The sequence below is a fragment of the Onychostoma macrolepis genome, chromosome 16, assembly GCF_012432095.1.
Source record: "Onychostoma macrolepis isolate SWU-2019 chromosome 16, ASM1243209v1, whole genome shotgun sequence".
In the NCBI taxonomy this organism is placed as follows: Eukaryota; Metazoa; Chordata; class Actinopteri; order Cypriniformes; family Cyprinidae; genus Onychostoma; species Onychostoma macrolepis.
The window spans coordinates 2,772,807-2,796,115 of NC_081170.1; the positions used below are offsets into that span (position 1 = coordinate 2,772,807).

Sequence of the window (23,309 nt, forward strand, 5' to 3'; positions counted from 1 at the left end):
TTTTCACCTTAAGATGACACACAGGATGAATACAGAGATGCAGTTTTCACTGCTTCAGGATTAACAGAACTTTGGATAGTTTCCATGTACTTGTCTAGATCAACTCTGAATAAAAAAAAGACAGTTTTAGAGCAGGATGTGAGTTTATGTGAAATTTAGCTAGCAGGAAACACAAATTAAGTTATATTTTATATTTATTTTCTCTTTAGAGTAGTCAAACAATCAAAATCAGACCTACACCCTTGCACAATATAGTTTTTTCTTAAGAAAAATGGGTAACACTTTATAATAACTGCACACTATGAATCATTATTTAATCATTAGTAAATAGTCAATTCATTATTTATAAAGCATTGTTCCAACATTAATAGGCATTAGTAAGCAGTTTATAAATACAGCTATAAATGTTTTGTTCTTGAGCATATCTATAATGTTTAATAATTGTATTTTCATACTTTATTAATGATCAATTTATCATTTCTAAATTATTACGTTATTTACAAACCAGTTATTTAAGAGTTGTCAGTGGTTCATAAGATCATTTAGAAAGTGTAAGTAAATGATTAATAAACTATTTAAATGTACATTTATAAATCTTATTATTTAGTCACATGATAATAGTTGCTCAGTGTGTTAATAAATGCTTTATTAACACATATTCCTGCTGTAATTCATGATTAAGTCAGGTAGTTATAAAACATTTAGTAGTTGCCAGCCATCTATTTTTGTGAGCTCATCTAAAGTGAGGACTATTCATACCCTGTAAAGCATTTACAAATGATATTTAAAGGCTCATTTATCTTCCAAACAGACAAGTTAAACAAACACAACACAGAGGGATACAGAACACAGAAATATTTTTTCAAGATGCAAAAATGAAACTGTACAACTAAAAAGAAAAATTAAAGTGTACAGTTGGACAGTTTCATTTTTTTTTCATCTTGAAATAAATATTTCTGAGTTCTGTATCCCTCTGTGTTGTGTTTGTTTATTTTTTTCTGTCAGGAAGATAACTGAGCCTTTAAATCTGCTTTGTAATAGATATGCTTCTAAATCAAGAACAAGGCATTGATAGCTGTATTTACAAACTGCTTACTAATGACTATTAATGTTGGAACAATGCTTTATAACGGATGAACTGACTATTTACTAATGCTTACCTAATGATTCATAGCGTGCAGTTATTATAAAGTGTTACCGAAAAATGTGTTGGGGAATTTGGCTATTAACACGTAACATTTTAATTATATTCTGCTGAAATGAACAAATTTACTTGAAAAAAGATTTGTTCATTCTCATGGGTGGACAGACCTCTCAGCCAATAAGTTTTGATTGCCAGAAAGAACTATTGTACATATAAAATGCAGCTGACTAACAGCCATGTAAAACCATAAAAGCCTCATGAGATTTATTAAAAAGTGAAAGTGAAAGTAAAGTGTCGTGTGGCCAAGTATGGTGTCCCATACTCTGAATTTGTGCACTGCATTTAACCCATCCAAGTGCACACACACAGTAGTGAACACACTACCTCTAGTCCTTCATCTCACAGCTTCCAGACCTTTCACCTGTAATCTACACACCTGCGAGGAGTGAATGTTTAATCACTGATCACAATTTAATGCCCACAATGCACTGCTCTACAACAGTACTTTACACTGCTCTTTTCCACATATTGTTCTAAAAAAAGTAAAATAAAAATTAACATTCCAACCTTCATGCACCTGTTCTATTTGATTATCGCTCATTAAACAGACATTAAATTAATTACCAAGCACAGAATGAAACAGACGGCGAAACAACTCTTTCACAGTTAAAGAACTGAACTTTAAAAGGCAGATTAACAAGTTACCACGACCTAAAACAATCTCCAACTTCATAATGAGCTGTCAAAATTAAAATATATTATATCTAATTGGTGTATTTTTGGGGGAAGAATAAGATCATCTACCAAATTATATTTCCAGCACTGGGAATCTGAATTAATTACGTCTCAGAGACACTGGAGATAATGAACTGATGAGAGATGTTATTAATGATTACAGTTTACTTTAACTTTCACTTGACTGAGAATCTAATGAGAATCCAAAACAAGTCTTGAGACATTACAGTAACAATGTTTCCAACATTGATAATAATCAAAAAATTTTCTTGAGCAGCAAATCAGCATATTAGAATGATTTCTGAAGGATCATGTGACACTGAAGACTGGAGTAATGATGCTGAAAATTCAACTTTGCATCATAGCAATACATTTTATTTGAAAGTATATTAAAACAGAAAACCATTTTTTTTCTGTATTTTTGATTAAATAAATGAAATAAATGATGCTCTTTAAAAAAAAAAAAAAAATCTTACTGAACCCAAACTTTTGAACAGCAGTGCATATATTTTTCCTTCTGTTTTTTGGGGGAAATGTGACCTGTTTTGTCACGCAACAACAGAGGAACTTTGTCACCTTTAGATAATAAATTTATCATATTTTATCACTGTGAACGGTTTATGAGTGTGCAATAAAAATGACTCTGACCTTTGCATTGTTTGCTCTCTGTACAGTGTTTAAATGCGGACGAGATCTGTGCTTCAAAAAGCATCATTTACCATGACAAACCTTACAGTAGAGCACCAATATACTGCAATATTCACAATGATTCATCAATGAAAGTGAAAGAACATATATATATATATATATATATAAAACTTTACTATGCCAATCAAATCAATACACTGCTAGTCCAATATGAGATGAACAATACTTTATTTAAATAACATAATTGACATGTTTGAGGATCAAGCGTCTGTAAAACTCGCCATAAGATTATGGAAGATTTAGACTAGGGTTATTTTTCCTGATTTTCTTTCCCCAAAAGGACAGTCTGAATTACAGCAGTGAATTCGCTTTGCAAATATGTTTGTTTCCTCCATAACAAAGAGCTTTTGTCAGTGTTTCTGAGGTATTTCACAGCACCGAACACACTTCAGCACTTCCTCATAGCTGCAGACTGTAAAATCCCCATGAAGCCTTTCATACCGACTCCAAGGAACATGAGTGTCGTTTGTCTGGTATGCAAATATATAATTCACGAGTGTGGAAATTTCCAGCATTAAGTTAAATATGTGCTTTTACAGACACACCTTCCAGGTCTGTTATTGTTTGTATAGAGCTGCACAATGACATAAGACCGAACCCTTCAAAGTTATTGTTAAAATGTTTATAAAAGTCAGCATGAAATCAAAATGAGCCTCATTAACTTTCTTAATGCATCTATTGCCTTACTGTAAGTGATTCATTACTGCATGCTATTAAACATTTTCTATTACTGTCCACTTTTTATGATCAAATCAATAAAAACTGATCAAATCAAGAGTTGCATGACATTTTTTCTCCTTTGGTATGTTTACATGCACTAATTTTCATCACTCAGAACGAAACGTATCTGATTGCAGATTCTGAAAATTCTGTTTACATGAACCATAAATGTTGCAATACGATTCACATATTCATTTATATGTGCATTTCATGTAGGCCTATTCAAAACAAAACTTCAGGGCATACACACATTCGAATAAAGCAAAACGTATGTAACCCTATCACTGTGCATGTGCAAACGGTAGTTTTTACTCAGATTGAGAATATAGTTGAATTCAAGCATTTACATGCCTAATTTTTCCTGTTAGTCGGATTATTTCAGGTCTATTATTTCATTCAGATGAACCTCAATCAGATAGATTGAGGTGTTTACATGAACTCTTTTCAGTCCAACTGAGCCATCGATCCGATTATAAACAGATATGCAAACATTTCTTGAATATCCTGTTTCTCTGAGAAATGCATCAGAAGTTAAATGGGTTTTGAATGGTATTTCATGCTGACCTTCACGTTATTCAGAATAGCCCAACAAATACTGTCAAACCCGTCAATGTTGTAAATATGTTTCTGAAAATGCAACAACACAGCATTTACAACATGTATTTCAGGTTTGTCTGCATTTTGACTCATGCATTATGCATTATGCATGAATTAAATAGTCAAATAATTTAAAACAGAGATATATTGACAAACAAATGATATAACACTTGTAAAAATGGCAATGCTACAGATAAGCTTAGTTTCAGTCAAAGTGCCAGTTTGAAAACACTCATTGCTTTTGAAATTCCCTTTAGGGTCATTTTGTGTCAACTCAACTCGAGGTCTCTGGCTAAAAACAAAAAAAACAAAACAAAAAAAAAATTATATATATATATATATATATATATATATATGGTTTTTTTTTTTCTGTTGAGAGAAATACATAAATGTGAAAGAAGGCCAAACTATTACATGATATGGATGAATATTTACTGAGTAATCCACTATTTTGTATTTGCATTTGGTTTTTGACCACTGTTAATGTGTAGAGTTACTCATGGAGCCAAATTGAGACGCCAATATCTCTGAAACTGAACCATATTGGGCCTTAAAAATGAAGATTACAAAATAAACTTTTCTTAAGAACCAATATGTAAAAGAATATTAAGACATCTTTAATACTTCTTGAGTTACAGGTATGCAAACTTTGGAAAAAAAATCACAAAAAAGTGCATTTTCCCCATTTTTGAATGGTCACCATTGGCACATAATGCTACAAAGACTGCTTAAGACAACGGATTTTACTAATAGACCTACCAATCTCTGTGTAAAATTAACATGATGTAGCTGCCATTTTTCTAAAGTCATTTTCCCCACCTGTAATTTGGCTCCAAATCTCAGGCGAAAAGGGTCATTTTGACCCCACAATTTGACAAAACAGTGGATTACTCAGTAAATATTCATCTATGGCACGTACTATGCTGGCTTTCATCACTATTTATGTTTGTCTTTCAGAAAAAAATAAACAAAATCAAGCATTTTAGCTGGGGAGGTTTCTGAAGTTTGGTTGATTTCATTCGGAAAGACCCTGAAGTGACGGTAGTGAACTTATAAAGTTTGTATGAACTCTCAAACTTGCGCCACTTCCTACACAACTACCTGACGCAATGAGCTGGCAAAACCCAACAGATGATCGTTTAACATCTTTTTATCTTGCATGGACATACTAAGAGCACTGAGAAGAGCAAGAAGCTCCGCCGGTTAGTTGCAAGACAAAGTCAATTCCTGCATCTCCACCAATCGACCTGTCCAGAAAAATCACACCAACTCTAGGTTCCTCTTCATCTATGAAGTTCTCATCGGGTTCAGTTGAGTCCTGGAGGTGGTCTGTCCTCATAACATAAGTCCTCTGGTCTTGTTGTCCCACCAGAGGAATCCCTGGCAGCCAGTTTTGCCTGTAGTTTGACGTCACAACCTCAGAAATGTGTATGGGCAGGTAGGATGAGCTACACCTGGAGTCAGATAGTAAAGGAGTTTGTTCTCCAGATGAACCTTCTGAGTCCTGGGAAGGTGCTGGAGAATTTTGACCAGTGTCACACTGGAATAAACAGTCGTGAAACTGCAGCGCACCGTTTTTGGTGGGTTTAACCGGTACCACCAGTGGCCCGCTGCTGTTTTCAGTGTCTGAACGGCCTAGCAAGAAGCTCGAAATGGACTCTGGACCAAATGAATCCGAGCGGGTTTCATCTGTCGTGCCATCAGATGATGGTTTGGAGATCTGGACAGGCACACACCAGCTGTAGTGCACAGAAGACTCTGGGCTGACTTGGACTGGGATGTCTGGTTGATCACATGTCCACTCCTGGTCACAGGGCTCCTGGGATGCGTAAGCATTAATAACCTCGATCTGTGACTTTGTCAGAGGAAAAACAGCCTGTGGTTCAAGCTTCGCAACGAATCCGGACGACACTTCCACTTTAGAGATGTCGTCTCGGGGATCTGACCAAAACGGAAGACTGCTGTTCTTTCGCAGGATCTGGTTTACAGAGAGAGGAGAGAGTTTTTGAGCCAATTGGATATTTAGGATATATATTTATATTTTTAAATAAATTGTTTGTGCAGTCTATCCCAGGTAAACTGGGACGTTTGGTCACTTTAATCACTTTTAACTGGGTTTCCAAAATCCCAAATGAGTTGATGAAAAGCTAATAATTTGAAATAAAAACCATTCAAATAAAACACTTACTAAAAACCATTTAAATCATAAAAATGTCAAATTAAAATAAAAAAAGTCATCTTAAAATTAAAATCTAAATAAAACACTAACTAAAATTTAACTGAATCATAAAATATCACATTAAAATAAAAAAACATTAAAATAAAAGCAAATCGAAATAAAACACAAAAATCTGTTACATCAGAAAAATGTCAAATTTACAAAATATTATTTTAAAATAAAATCAATCAAAATAAAACACTTACTACAAATTAGTTAAGTCATAGAATGTAAAATCAAAATAAATAATTGAAAAACAATCAAAATAAAACACCAACTAATAATCAATTAAATCCAAAAGATTACTGTAAAATTAAAATAAATAAATATTTTCAAATCAATCAAAATTAAAATAAAATACTAAAAATAATTGAATCATAAAATATCAAATTAAAATAATAACTTTAAAATAAAAGCAATCAAATATAACACTCAAAAATCAATTAATTCAGAAAAATGTAGATATTAAGATATATTATAAAATAAAAACTCAAAATAAAATACTTACTACAAATTAATTAAATCATAAAATTTAAAATCAAAATAAATATTTTAAAAAGAATAAAATAAAACACCTACTATAAGTCAATTAAATAAATAAGTATTTTAAAATTAAAATATATCATTGCAACATAAAAACAATTGAAACAATACAAACTAATTAAATAATAAAATATCAAAAAATTAAAAATTAAATAAAAATTACAAAAACAATCAAAACTTACTAAAAACCAATTAAATAAGAAATAACGAAATATTGAAATACAATCGAAATAAAACTTTCTAACAATCATTTAAACCCTAAAAATAAATCAAATAAAATTATCAAAATAGTAACAACAATAAAACACTAAAAAAGTGGTTAATGCATGTCATATGAACATGAACCCACATCAGAGAACCATGAACATGCAAATGTGCTATTAAGTTACTGAAATATTTACTCTACTTCAAGTAAATATTGTAGGTCAAAGATTTGGCAGACAAAAATGTTTGGAAATCCCTGACTTATTAAATTCACATATGATCATATTTAATTATAGATTCCATGTATTTGAAACAGAATGAAGCAGAATTGATTCATCAAACGAGTCGTAGTCCATAGGGAAGTTTAAAAGTGAAAGACGTTTTGTCAATGAAGCCAAATATTGACTTGATTAATCAACACAAGGTTACACAAGAACCCAAAGTGAGCCAATTTACTGAGCAAATATCAACATGCATGATTTATCTTTTCACATCACAAACGGATAAGACTTTTTATAATATCTCAAAATCCAAAACAGGGTAAATAATCCATGAAAGCGCTGAAGTGCTCCAAGGAAAATCTGTGACTGTTGATCTGGAAGCAGATGTTTGTGCTTACCGTAATCGACACGATAAACTCATTTTGTGTTGCCGAGAGCAATGTGCAGATAAGATGCATTCCTTCAGGAGCTCATGAGAAACGTGACACTCTTGCCAAACAGGACTTTTCACTGCCGGTAAAACAGGAGCCCATTCCAAGTATGTTCACCTGGAATTTCCCACAGCGAATATGACACAATAACTTACCAGTGCTTCTGGTAAGGACTTCTCACTCTTCAATGACAGCTGGCAAAGCATGATGGGTAGGACGATCAGCAGCAGCAGAGCCAGCAGACCAGGCCATATTAATATATGAAGCCAGGAATTAGGTGCTGAAAGACACAGAAATTGCAGATGAATATAAAGTTCAGTCTGGTGTCACTAACAAAATCTGCTGGCAATCGTACATGTGACAAACCACAAAACCAGTCTTAAGTCGCTGGGGTATATTTGTAGCAATAGCCAAAAATACATTGTATGGGTCAAAATTATAAATTTTTCTTTTATGCCAAAAATCATTAGGATATTAAGTAAAGATCATGTTCCATGAAGATATTTTGTAAATTTCTTAATGTAAATGTATCAAAACTTAATTTTTGATTAGTAATATGCATTGCTAAGAACTTCATTTGGACAACTTTAAAGGTGATTTTCTCAATAGTTAGATTTTTTTTTCACCCTCAGATTCCAGATTTTCAAATAGTTGTATCTCAGCCAAATATTGCCCGATCCTAACAAACCACACATCAACGGAAAGCGCATTTATTTCGAAAAATTGACACTTAAGACTGGTTTTGTGGTCCAGGGTCACATATAATGATGTGAACACACTGTGAAATGGGGTTTTATTTCATTTCAGCAACTTTGTCTCAATTGCTATCATTATTTTGCATCATATACTGGCCATTTTTGTTTAAGAAAATAAATAAATACATAAATCAGTAAAAAGAAGAATAAATACATGAATAAATAAATACTTGTTGGCAATATATAATGCACATTTTCATTCATTTGCAGCAACTTTGTCTCATTTGCTATCATTACTTTGCATTAAATACGGTATACTGGCCATTTACCTGTATGTCTACGAAAATAGATAGATAGATAAATAAATAAATAAAGTAAAAATGTGAAACAAAAAAAAAAAAGAATAAATGAATTCAAATAGCTGACAATCATATACAGTGCACATTTTCTGTTACATAATAGTAATAGAAAATGATTTTATCTCATTTGCTATCATTTAGCATTCTATATACTGGCTATTAATGTCTAAGAAAATAAATAAATAAAATAATAATAAAACCAAAAAATGAAAAAGCACAAAAATGAATGAATGAATGAGTGAATGAATAAATAAATAAATAAATATGTGTAAATTGTAGATTTAGTAGGGTATCAATGAAGGGAAACAATACTACATTGAAAACATGAGTTGTTTTACTAAATGATGGGTGTTCAGATTCAGTCATCGGAGTGTGGACTAATTTTCTACACATCAATTAAAGCACAAACTGTTGAATTACCTGAGACAGTCACACAAAAGGAGGCGTTTCCACTGGGACCGGACAGACCGGGATGTGTGAGCGTATAAAACACATCTCCACAGTACTGCACATCTGTCTTCACAAGCCAAATAAACACCGAGCGAGACGTGTCCTCAAATACCTGCAAAGAGACAGAATGCAGACGTTTCCACACACACATATATGGAGAGAGCAACTAATACATAAAGAATTGCTTTTAAGGACAATAAAGTTAAGTAAGTAATAACACGAATCCTAATGGATCCTATAATAACGACTGAAGGAGAATCAGGAATAATAACCTTCCCAGCCAGTAACTCGGGATGTGTCAGACGAACTGTGTACTTAACGGATGAGCTCAGGAAACCTTTTCCCCAAAAGCCGATATTCTCAACAGAGAAGTTCCAAGCGACCATCGGCGGCAAAACCGTCACATTCAGATGGGTTTGGTTTGACGTTACCGACAGCTGCGGAGCGGTGAATGTGGCTGAAACGAGGAAAACAGGACAGAGACAAAGAGAGACAGATTTTGAGAATGATTTTCATCCCTTTATCTTGATCACAAACATAATTTGAGCTGAAGAATGAAAGTCCAAAATAACTTACTTTCCCAAAACGGAATAAACACCACCTCTCCCAGGCACCGTCCACCGGCGCTGACCTTGGCATGATATTTAGAGGTCACATCGCTCATCACATGGGTCATCACATCCGTCATGTCACAACCAGGAGTGGAGATGTTCTGACACCACGTCACTGGTTCATACGGTCTCCCATAACTGCAACAGAACAGACTTCAGTCTACAGCAGATATGCACTTACATGCAATAAAGTTGCATGTGACAGACACAAACACAGTCTCTGTAGGCACCCATGTAACGCAGATCTGGTTTAAACATAGCACACAGAAACTCTTTTAAATTGACCAGACTAACCAGATTCTAATTATACTAGTTCTCCTGCTCTTCATCTGGTACATCATTACACACCCTGTTTACTGTGTGCATATGTCACATCACGTGTTACATCACGTATCTGATATTGCATGCTTATTGTTATCTTGGAAGAACTCATCAAGTTATAAATATATTTAGTCATTAAGTCAATAAATTAAAATGAACAAAATTACTATTATTTCTGGCAAATATAAAAATGCACTTCTAGAAAAAGGTTTTGATTTAAAATAAAAAATATTTAATATAAATTTTAAATTAAAATTAATGAAATACATTTTTAAAATTAAGATTAAAATTAACATAAATATTATTTCTATAAAAATAAGTGAAAAACGTACAAACCTATAAAGTATGATAAACAAAACTAATTTATATAAAAATATAAAATGAAATAATTATAACATGAATTTTATTTATCTAAATAATTAATCTATAAAAATAATACATTTGATATACATACATTTTAAGTCTATTATTTCTAGCAAATATAAAATGCACTTCTAGAAAAAGTTTAGATTTAAAATATACAGAAAATATTTTATATAAAAAATAAGTTTAGTAAAAATAATTTTTATTAAATTAACTTTAAAATTAAGATTAAAATTAACATAAATATTATTTCTATAAAAATAAATAAAAACGTATAACTATAAAATATTATAAAGAAAACTAATATATATAAAAATATAAAATAAAATAATTATGTCATGAATTTTATTTATATAAATAAGTAATCTATAAAAATAATACATTTTATATACATACATTTTAAGTCTATTATTTCTAGCAAATATAAAATGCACTTCTAAAATAATAATGACATGAATTTTATTTATATAAATAAGTAATCCATAAAAATTATAAATTTGATATATATATATATATATATATATATATATATATATGTATAAGTCAATATATGATGCATATGTATATCTTTGATCATAAATATTTTGAAAAAGCAGATAGAGATGAATTAAGGCACTGAACTATTTTGCTGTAATCATATCTCTACTACTGTATAACTGAGCAAAAATAAGAAACGAAAAGTGTATGAAAACCATTCAAAGCTCAAAGCTCCAACCTGGGTGGACAGGTTAAGAGGTTATACTGATGTGGGATTATCTGCAGTTTCTGAAGCCCGTCATCTGCTGTCTGCCCCACTGACCCTCCCAGCATGCACTGCTGCTCCCTCCGTTCCCATCACATTTATTTCCCCCATCAGTTTCTCTGTAAAGCATAACTGTGACTGGTGCAGAAGATTCGGAGCCAAGGCCAGAAAGGGCCGTCAACATTTCGCAGACACAGCTTCTTCCTGCTCCGTTTCTAATTGCAGTTCAGAGATTCACAGCCGGCCGACCACAGCGCGTCCTTCACCAAAGTCACGAGTCACAGACTTCACAGTGTTATTCGCAGAAAACCGAAGGACTGAGAGGAAAGCATTAAACCCACGGCCAAATCATTTATTATATTTTTAAAACACTGCTAATTATTTCAGATGTTTTTTAAATGATAATGCCATGTGAGCAGGGGCATAAGCATGACATTAGCATAAAAACAGGTACTGGAAGAATGGAAATAGTGCATAAAGAGAAGGAAAATCAGAGGCAATGTACTGTTTTCTTTAACTTCAGTGCTTGTGTTTTTCTTACAATAAATTGCTCTCGTTAATTCAAAGGACTGTGTCAAACCCCTGTTAATTCCTCTCATTAGCGCTCGGCAGGGTTACTGTACCAAAATCTAATATCATGATGTGAAAAAATGTATGTCTGTAATTGTATCACAATATAGTCTCTTATACATACAGTATATATATATATATATATATATATATATATATATATATATATATATATATATATAATATATTAAAACAAATATATTATTACATTAATTTGTGCATATATATATATAACATTATTTTATTTTATCATATATAATAACAAACATTCTCTCTCTCTCTCTCTCTCTCTATATATATATATAACATTTGCTTTTTAATACATTATGTTAATATGTTTTTATATTAATTTGATATTTTAATAATATATATTCATGCATCAGTGGTCTCGTTCTATTATATTATATCGTTCTATATATTAATAGAGATGTATTTACATGATATATGTGATAATAACAGTGTACTTCTAATATGACGATATATTTAAAAATCTCCTTATCTGTGCAATTGTACCTAGCATGCTATAAAAATAAATAAAAAAGCAATAAAAAAAAAAAAAAAGGGAAAAAGCAGAGGTCCAGCTCTGTTTTGCTCTCGTCTCTGTCACTCACAGGTTGTAGTGGACGCTGTAGAGAAGCGTTTGATCCGGAACGTCAACAGGAACCCAACGGAGAACGCTGAAGAAATTCCTGGACTCAAAATAAGCCTTCGTCCCGTTACAACTCTTACCCCAGCAACCTGCAAACAAGAACAATAAAAGCGAGATGGTTTTAGAGGTCTGCGAACATCTTCCATTATGTTGTGACCATCTTAGTTATATATAAATCAACTAATGATGTTCTGGTCTGAATGTCTTTTGTCTAAAAGCAAAGTGGACACTTTGTCTTTCGGGCCGGTTTTTCCATTTATACTCCACAGCTGATGCAGTTACAACAGTAAGCAATAAGATACTCGAGGCGTGACTTATTCACAATAGACATGTTGCGCTGAGTGAACATGATGTTACTGTAGTTCTAGACTAAATATGGACATGCATTTACTCATCTCACTTGCACAAAAACAGATTCAGTATTCCTCAAAATGCAAAGTGCAATGCAAACCTGCAATAATTAAACGTATTAAATAACACAAATATCTTTTATGCATTTAATCCCATTTTATTAACCGATATCTTTCCTGCCGACCTTCGATGATCTATGCAACCATATTAATAAGCAAAAATGACTTAAGATAAACATGACATTTGTTTTTCTTCTTTTTTATTATTTATTTTTATTTTAGTGTTGAACTTTCTTCTCATGCATTCTATGCTTCATGCAATCCAGAATGGCTGAGGCTTATTCATTTCATTTTTGGTGTGGAAGGGCCTTTACATTTGCCAAAAATAGAAAACTTTATATTAAAGGGGTGGTTTACTGCGATTTCACTTTTTTCATTTTAAATAGTGTGTAATGTTGCTGTTGGTGCATGAACAGTATCTGCAAAGTTGCTGCGCTGAAAGTTCAACATAAGCGGAGATATCGTCTTTTAAAAATCAGGAAGTTTAATGCCTACAAAAACGACTCATATGGGACTACAACGAGATACTTCCCGGGTTGCATACGTAACAAACCCATAAATTTGCATCAACCCCTCCCTCCGGAACATGCCAAAGAGGGGGCAATTAAGGCCATGTTCTGCGGCTTTGTCGAAGAGGAAGAGTTATAGTGGAGAGTTGTATTCATGCCGATGAAACGGTGTTATTTTCACCCAGCTGTCAGGTCTTCTGTGTTCGGGCTTCCTACGGACGCTGTAGTTCGTCAACAATGGTTAAAATTTGTGTTTCATTATGTTCCTGACAATTACAATCCTAATTTAGCTCTCTGTGCTGCGCATTTTACGGAAGACAGCTTCCAGAATCTACACGAGTTCAATGCCGGATTCACACAGAAACTATTACTAAAACATGGAGCAGTTCCAACTTTAAAACCAGAGGCAGCAGTTGTTGGGCCACAACCTTTAAGTAAGATTTCATCATTTTAAATGTATTTGCATGTATAATTTCAGACGTAATGTTTTAGTTTTATCAAGGACGTAAACAAACGCCAACGCTGGCTTTAGTAGCCAGTTAGTTAAATGCTATTTCGTGTGTCTATGACAAACGCGTACAAACATTTTGGACCCGAATGTGTAATTATGTACTAATTTTGTAAATGTATTTTCCATGTGTACTTTATGACATAATTTTTCGATTTGATCAAGAACGTAAACACAAGCCAACACTGTTTGGTTATAGTAGCCAGTTAGTTCAATGCTATTTTGTGTGTATAAGACAAACGTGTACAAACTTCAAAAAATTATATGTAATCACAACAGCAAACTTCCATTCAGAAACGTTTGTAAGAGCCGTGCTTGCGGAAGTTCTGCTTGACTCTCTTCATTACCGCTTTCTGGGTCTGATTCTGGCTCAAACTGATACGGCAATATTGACACCATTATTTACATTTGACCGGAGGACATGCAACTGTCGCCCATGAAGGTAATGGGCGTGAAGTTTCCGGACAATGTGCAGTACGCAGTTTAGCCAATCACAACACACCGGCCCAACTAACCAATCTGAGCCCATTGCCTGTTTCTGAGGGAGTGGTTTCAGAGAATCAGGAAGTCAACCGGTCTTACAATAAAGGTGAAATATATGAAAAATAAGGCGTTTTTTAACAAACGAAACACAAAGACATGTTATATTGCACCCCATAAACACAATCAAGCAAAAAAAAAAAAGCAGTAAACCACCCCTTTAAAAACAAATTAGCAAGCCCAGCCCAGATGAGAAAAAGTAACACAAAAGTAACGTAAAGCATTAAAAGTAACTTTTTTAGGGAGTAACGCAATATTGTAATGCATTACTTTTAAAAGTAACTTTCCCCAACAATGCACAACACTATTTTATAACACACTAAAACAAACACAGACAGAAGCTCCTCTGTTGAAGAACGATACCGTCTTTGAGCTTCAAGCGCTTGACTCTTCAGATGATCGTTTGAAACACTACCAGCAGAGGAAACAACATCCTTCTGAGCAGCATCCACAAACCCGCTCAAGTTCTGCAGGATGTTTGACATCAATCAATATATATATATATATATATAACCTCTAAACCTCAGGCCTTTTTCAAACTTTCTTCTTGACCAACTTTCCTTTTCTAGTTTGAGCGGTCGATGGACAGAGTTTGACGAGCGTCTGACAGCGAGATGATGATCCACATGGTTCTCCATCGATTATGAGCCTGGATGAATAATCTCTGCACGTTTTGAGGAAAACTGAACGGCTCCAGAAACACCAGCAGGATTTTGCAGAACGTGTTGCTCGTGTAAAGAGATTGACCTCTACAGATGGTGAAAAATTAACACTCACAGCAAATGTGAATAAAATAGGTTTTAATGGGTAAATAAAACTTCCCATGAGGAGTGTAATTTGATTAGAAACAGAAACATAATACAAGGTGTAAACTGAAGTCGTTTATCTGTGATCGTATCTAGTAATTTTAATTTTAATAATTTTAATTCAAAATTCATTAAAATTCATTTTAATTTTGAGGTTTAGTCATTAGCCTTTTTTAAATATATATATATATATATATATATATATATATATATATATATATATATATATATATATATATATATCTGTATATATATATATATTTTTTTCATTCTTTTTATTTTAGTCATTAATGTAGTTTAATATTATTTTAGTCATGAAATGTTGCCTTGGCAGCTAGTTGTTTTATTTAATTTTACTATATTTTTATTTATATTGACTGAAATTCTTTTTTTTTTTTAAATAATTTATTAATTAATTCATTAATTCATTCAATAAATGCCTCATTCAATGTTTTAAATGTTTTAGTTAATTATAATAACATTGGTTGACTGTCACAAACACATAAACACAAACGAAAAATTAAGTAAAACTTTATAATTTAAATACTTTTAGTTTTTAAAAAGATATAAATAATATATAATTTTTTAAAGATATACAATGGAAAATAAAGTTTTGTGGTCAGTAAGAAAAATATTTATGGCCTGTACAGTTTCTAAGCAGTTTAAAAACACACAAGGAAAAAGCTAATTTCATTGTCATTTTGGAAAAACAAAAAAACAAAAACTAAAAATTAAAAGAATAAAACTAAAATAAATAAAAATGTAAACAATAAATAAACAACAACAACAAAAACTATTATTTTAAGTACTTTAAAAAAATAAATAAAAAGAAAATATATTTTAAAAGAAATATATAAAGGATTCTTATTACTCACCTGTAAAGCAGAGCAGGAAAACGGCGACTCTCAGAGGCCACATATCCAGACGAGTGAAAATATCTCCAATTTGAAGCTTCCAATAAACATCCAATGGTCAGAGACACAGTCCTCTCATTATTTCCACGAGACGCTTCCTCAAAATCTCATATCCACAAATGAGAAAAATCACATTAAGTCACACGGTGGGACATTCTTCAATCGCTGTCACTTGTGCAGTGACAGAGTCTGTCCTCGGTTGTCCATCTGCAGCCGGTCTGGAGGAAGATCTGGAGCTCCTCAGGTGTGCAGGTGAACTTTGGAGCGTCTTATCAGCACCTTCCTGTTTTCTGCTGTTGGCCTCCACCCATTAGGGGCGTCTATAGACGTTCCTCACTACACACACACATCTCGAATTTCAGGTTATATCTGTTGAAAAACCGAAACTGGAAATGAAGCATTTCTCAGAAAGGTGCGAGAGAAATGAAGCACGCCTTCAGGCGGGACGTATATTACCTGTAATGACATAAAACAACCATTTTACAGCATGACATCACGTGGAACAGAATCTGTGACTGACAAATTAAAGCAAACATATGTTGCACTTTAATTTCAATAAAAATGCACATTAATAGGCTATGACCATCTTGATCTGTGCTTTATGAGCACTGGTTGACCAAGCATTAGATGTATTTGCATGTCTAACAGTGGACAGGACATATTTACTTGTTATTTACACAGAAAAAAAGGGAAGAATCATAAACTAATGTGAAAACTCAGAGTGGGACCAAACAATTCAAGACCTGTTATTAAGGGTGTTTAATCTTCAAAAAAAAACTTTCACTTTTCATTTGATCACATAAAAAAAGTAAAAATTTTTTTTTTTTAAAAGATGGTTTTCTAAAGATGAAACCCTTAATTAAAAGGGAGTCTATTATTAAAAATATTTTTTTCTGTATAAAATAATAGAAAATGGTTATAATAATAATCAATATATTAAATATCAATAATAAGATTCAATTATTTTTTTTTTTTAAATTTTAAGTGATTTTAAAATATATATTTTTTAAATAAATCTAAAACATTTTTAGTTTACATGCAGAATATCCCTCACATTAAGCCACCAAAATAAAAATATGATAAAGAGTGGTATTTTGAGATACTATTTTTATTAATATTTTGTATAACTTTTTTATTTTTATATTTTCCATTGTAATGTGATTTTGGAACAGCAATCCTATCAAACCCAACTAAGACAACAAAAACCTAGTAAACCTTCAAAAAAAAAAAAAACAACAACAACATTGACCATGACCACAGAAGACCATTTATGCTAGTGTACGCCATACTGACCATTGCAGCATGACGCAACGAGTGCTTTCAGAATACAACAATGTAAGAAAGCTAGCTTGAAGAGCTAGAAACATTTGTGCTCACATACATACTAGTGTATGTTTCAGGCTTTAGACCCTTGAAAGACACGTCAGCTAACATGTGCTAAACAATAGCGTCATTCCAGCTCGAGTTGAGTTCTGTCACAAAGACACACATGATTCCTTATGACACCTTTTTCACTGAGATCTGTCAGGCAGACATTTTCTGCAAGCTATTCCATAAAAAAAAAAAACAATATAAGCTTTAATCTCAAACATAGTGAGGATAACGGCTAAAGTCCAAATAATATGACACTCTCAGTGAAGTACAAGGAACATGGTGCACTGCAAGATTATTTTGTATTGCATACAATATATACAGTATACTATGATAACTATACATTTCAGCTAATTACTAGATACTAGTACTAGTTACTAATAACATACACACACACTGGAAAAAAATGATATATTTTTTTTTTAAGGTAAGCGGCAGGGGTGCAAACTCGTCAGGGGTGAAAAAGGTGAATTAATAAAATGAAAACTATATAAGTTACATAGCCTACACACAATATTATTATATAATTATAATAGAATATATAATTATTCAGTTTACATCACCTTCATAAATGAAATAAAACGGAAAAAAGAAAAAACACACTGATGCACATTCTTCATTCGGTCATAAGTTGCTAGCTTGTTCCTACATGTTTTACGTAGCCTCTGGAAATATGGATAGCATGCCTGCAGAGTCTAAAAGTTAGGCTTCAGGAGTGAGATTGGTTGGTTGAGGGAAAGGACATTAAGATAAGCCAATCAGAGGCAGAGTAGGGCGGGTCCATTCCTTTGCCAACAGGGGAAATAACACTACAGGTGACGTGACACAGATACAAACAGCGAATTTCGCTGGTAAGATTTTCCCTGGTAAGTGGTTGCAATCAATTTATTTTAGCTACACTCTAAAAAGGCTGGGTTAAAAAATAACCCAACCTTAACCCAGCCGCTGGGTAACTATGGGACAGAACACACGCTGGGTTGTTTTGACCCAAGTGCTGGGTTGAGCCATTTGACCCAGAATGCTGGGTTGTTTAACTGTGTTGCTGGGTTAAACATTACCCAAACATTGGGTTATTTGTCATCTCATTGCCTTGCTACGTTTATATTTACCAATATTACTAATAATAATAATAAATAACAATCACAAAGAAATGTAAAATTATTATTTTTCTGTAATACAATTACACAATACAAAAAAATGCAACTGTAAATATCAATTTAATGAGTTTTCACATTTCTTTTTAAAAAGTTTTTGAATGGGTGCTATACTGTTACACATTACACCCGATCCCTACAGACACAAATAAAATGTTTTCTGTAGATCAGTTTCTTTACAAAGTTTTGTTTTTTAAACTAGGTACTGTAGATTCCTATTCTTTGTCAACATTGCAGCATCATAACACTATGAAATTGATTATTGCCACATGAGAATCAGTCCAAATATTGTGCCATTAAACCTAAGCCAAACAAAGACACCTACAACAGACGATACATGTGACAAAAATTTAAACGTTACAAGTGGCCAGAAAAAACGGTTGCCCTCAAATACTTCACACATGAAGACTCATGTCCATCAATATGATTTACTGCATGCTGGAGAAATTCCCAGGAAGGAAGATGTTAGTGTAGCTAACATCAAGCACAAAAAAAGGACTTGAAAAAGATAAACAGCCTCAAGCAACAAGTCCGTTTCAACGGCATGCCCCGAAACAATGGCGAAGGTGTGGGATGTCGTTGTCTCGTCACCAAGGCACAAAATGTGCAGGAATGCATCACCATGTTGGTCCCCACCTGTTAATTACACAACACTTAGTCTTGCAACATAACTTACATTTTTATAAGTTGTAACATTTAAGTTGACTTAAATAACGTTTAAGTGTATTTTATGGAAATCAGCCAAACCATCAGGGTTTTCCTGTGAACTGGGTCTGGTAAAGGTTGCTCAAACTAAATATTTATTGTGTTACTGATTTAGGTTTCTTTCTGCTTACTGGCACTTCTTGGTTGTCTACCTAAATTTCATCCAACCAACATGGCATAAATTATGGGGTATTTAAAGCCCCCAGTATATATATATATATATATATATATATATAGTACTGTGCAAAAGTTTTAGGCCACTAGTATTTTAGCCAGCTAAATAAAAAAATGGTTTTAAGTCAGTTATTTCTATCTTTTGCTGTAATGTGTCTGTAGGAAATATCAGTTTACATTTCCAAACATTCATTTTGCAATTAATTGTAATAATCCAGTGACATTTTTGTTTGATCTGGTCATCATCCAATCTGTCTGGATTGGAATGACATGAAGAAACAGAATAAACTGAGACAGACTAAATCCAGAACAACTGTGGCGACATCTCCAAAATGCTTCAAGAAACCTCCTGCAAAGCTCCTGAGAAACTCTGCTCAAGTGCACCGAGGGCAAAAGCTGCTTTAAATTTAAAGGATGATCACACCAAATGTTGATTTAATTTAGTTAATAGAAGTTAATTGATAAAGAAAATCTATTTATGACATTATTTCTGACAGCATCCTCATTTTACAGCATTTTTTCACAAGTGTCTAAAACTTTTAACAGTACTGTAGGTTTGCAGGTAGGTTCTTGAAGCGTCTTGGAGATGTTGCCACAGTTCTTCTGGATTTAGTTTGTCTCAGTTTCTTCATGTCAAAAGAATACGTAAACGTATGGTATTTGGGGTAAAAAGCGCCCCTGCTGTTGGGGCTAAAGGCGCAGTAATTAACATGATAATTAATAGATGGCTGACTTTTCCATTTGTTGACATGACATGGTTAGATTCAGCTGATTAATATCATATATTATGTTGTTATAAATATCATATATATTATGTATGTATCCATATTAAAGATAATCACAATGTTTAAAATTAAACCATCATATTTAAAAACTTGATATTTATCATATAATAAAATATCATTTGTTGTTAGCCTACTACTGTAAATATATTTTCAATTATTATTGAATCTCCTTCAATACTTTCCGAATCTTTACTTATTAAAATTATTTTATTTCTGTATTTTAAAATATATTTTTTTATATTAACATATTTTAATGACAGTAGGCCTATATTTATTGAACACCTTTTTTTTTTTTTTTTTTTTTAAATTAAGAAGAAAACAGAACAAACTTTGCTAAAGTGTTTGTTTTTAACAAGTATTAACTTAGACATTATAAAAAAAAAAACATTATTTTAGCTGAAGTATTTGTATCAATACTGTGTGTGTGTGGGGTAAAAGGCCCCCTTTGTCACCTCATACATTTATAAGATTTTTAAACAAAATAAACAACTTGAATGATTTATTTTCACACAAAATCTGTTGCTCCATTAATGTTCAATACAACGTATATATTTTTTCGGCAATTATACATTTTAATTGCGCAGCGCAGTGAATACCAAATTTTTTCTTAAGGTGGGCCTTTAGCCCCGTTGTACCCTACTGTGTATAGAGTAGAAAAAGTAAAAGAAACTTACAGGTTGTACGTCAAATGAATGACTTCCAGGATTCTGTGGTTGTGGGTCTGAAGACCTGTCCTCCGTTCTTGTATATTGATTGGAAAAGCAGAGCGGGCAGGACTTTGAAAGCACTCTCCCTTTTAGCATCTAAACCATAAGAATAATACAGTGCAAGCTGTGAAACTGATCTCACAATCAAAGATGTTAGTGATGTTAGTGATGTTCTGGCAGAGGTGCTGCTGCTGTGTACACTCACAGAAAACAATGTGCTCAAATTTTAAAGATGTGGGGCAGCTCCTGTAATATCGCCTTGACTATCGACAAAGACATCAGCTCTCAGCGATATCTCTGACTATCGTCAATACACTATACTATCATCTATCTGCACAACCCCACTAACAATTTAACCATTTCAAATTTCTGTAAACGAAACCACAAAATCTTTATTATTTCTTACCATGCCAAGTTTTTCTAGAAGCCTGGAGATCTCCTTCAAGATTTCTGGGATGCTGGTAGACCCATTGCTGCGAATCCACCATCTCAAATTTTTTGGGGAGGCAAAACAAATTCTGTAAAATAAGGATGAAAAACTGGGTTAAAAGCTAGCAAATGCTAGTATGCCAGCCTGGAAATCCAGTGATCTGCCTATTATTCATCAATCTCAAATACAAATTGGTATTTCTAACAGTAACATATAAAGAACACATTACATGCCCTGCGTCCCAATGTGCATACTATCCACCCTATCTGCCCTAAATAGTATTGAAAATTACTACTATCACACAGAATTTAGGATGGGTAGTGTGCACATTGGGACGCAGGCTTAGCCTCTCTAACTTACTGTTAACCTGGATAAACTTGTGTTCTGATTAAAGCAACAAAAGCATTCACTAAAACAGAGGAAGAAGGACCTCAAACACCATGAGAGATTAAGTCTAACTTTAGACAACATTTTAAGTAAAATATTTAAGAATATTATTTAAGAATAATATTACATACCTGCAATATTGTGGTTTAACGTTAAGGACAGCTAATGCAGCTAACGTTACCTGAGGAAAAAAGAGCGCGAAAATAAGTTATTGTTGGATTCGGCACGTCGCAGACATTTACTTGGAAAAAAAAAGACCTTAAAAGATCAATTTTAGTACGAAAAGATCTAATTATGACAAAACATTACAAAGCCACACAGAAACGTTACACAGACAGTAAGTTAACTGAACCTACCCCTGTATTTCTGACCTAACGATAGTTCATACCTTTTTCATGAGGCGTTAAAATATAAAACTTGCACACACACACACTCTCACACACATAACTAATATATAGCCTATATTTATAACTTTTATATAACGATAAAGAGATTGCTGAGGCCTTTTTTGTCAACAAATTAGGCGGCTACTTCATTCACAGAATAACGCTAACGTTAACCCCGCACAGCGACAGATAAAATACCACATTAAACGTGAAATCAGTGTGCTCTCACCACAGCGTATAAAAATAAAGGTAAATAATCATATTATCATATTAATTTACCTTATAATCCTGCTTGCTGCGAGTTGCTTGGCCGTCTGACGACGAGACGAATGAAGAACCCAGAAAATTCGATGAAGAGGAAAAATAAACAAACCGGTTGGGTCAAAATAACCCAACCCAGGTGTTCAGTGGTGAAAAGAACCCCTTGCAGTCATTTGACCCAGCACAATTAACCCAACAATGTGTTTACAGAAATAACCCAGCACTTTTAAGAGTGTACATTTAAATAAACAAATTTAGTTGAATAACTTTCAGCAAAATTTGTTTATTTAAATGTAGTTAAAATAAATTGATTGCAACCAATTACCTTGTAGTAAATTGAATGAATCATTTTTTTCAGTGCGCACACACACACACACACACACACACACACACACACAAACACACACGTTTTTCCTAAGGCTTAAAGGAATTTAACTAAATTTAAGCCTCTTGTCAAATGCTTGAAGAAAATGAACATTTTTATGATTTTATGACAATTAATTACCTCAATTAAAATTTTATAGAATGCAAAAAGGCCCTTACTCATTACTACGGTGTAAAATAATTGTATAAATAATTATAAAGCAAAGTATCACAAGATTTTTCAGAAATCATTCTAACATGCTGATTTTGCTACTTAATATTTTTGGGGAAATACATTTTTTTTTCCCCCAAGATTTTCATATTTAATTTTTTTCCCGTCTAATGTCCACTAATGTTTTAGGACCATTAATATACTATTATATAATTGTTTGAGTTATTTTAGTACTACAACTTAAACATTTTGTTTCGGTTTCTATTTCTATTTTTATTTCTAGTTTCAATGTCAAATTTTTTTTTGTTTCAGGTTTTTAAAAAATATATTTTATTTGAAATAACATTTATTTTATTTCAAGTAACAAATTAGTTTTCAAAGGTTTTAGTTTAAGTAAACGATAATAACCCTGGTCCACTATTCAGCAGATATGAGCTCACACAAGC

The 23,309-nt window shown here is 32.8% G+C and overlaps 1 protein-coding gene across 1 annotated transcript; it reads right to left on the minus strand.

The window, feature by feature from the left end:
* Positions 1-2,387: 2,387 nt before the first annotated feature.
* Positions 2,388-22,520, minus strand: ifnlr1 (interferon lambda receptor 1). Its single transcript, XM_058745750.1, is given in 12 exon segments — positions 2,388-5,149; positions 5,151-5,882; positions 7,677-7,801; positions 8,996-9,137; positions 9,298-9,482; positions 9,602-9,774; positions 12,244-12,370; positions 15,930-16,424; positions 20,832-20,960; positions 21,271-21,382; positions 21,813-21,862; positions 22,347-22,520. Coding segments are annotated over 8 exon segments (1,569 nt in total). The 5' UTR covers positions 15,973-16,424; positions 20,832-20,960; positions 21,271-21,382; positions 21,813-21,862; positions 22,347-22,520; the 3' UTR covers positions 2,388-5,107.
* Positions 22,521-23,309: the final 789 nt, after the last annotated feature.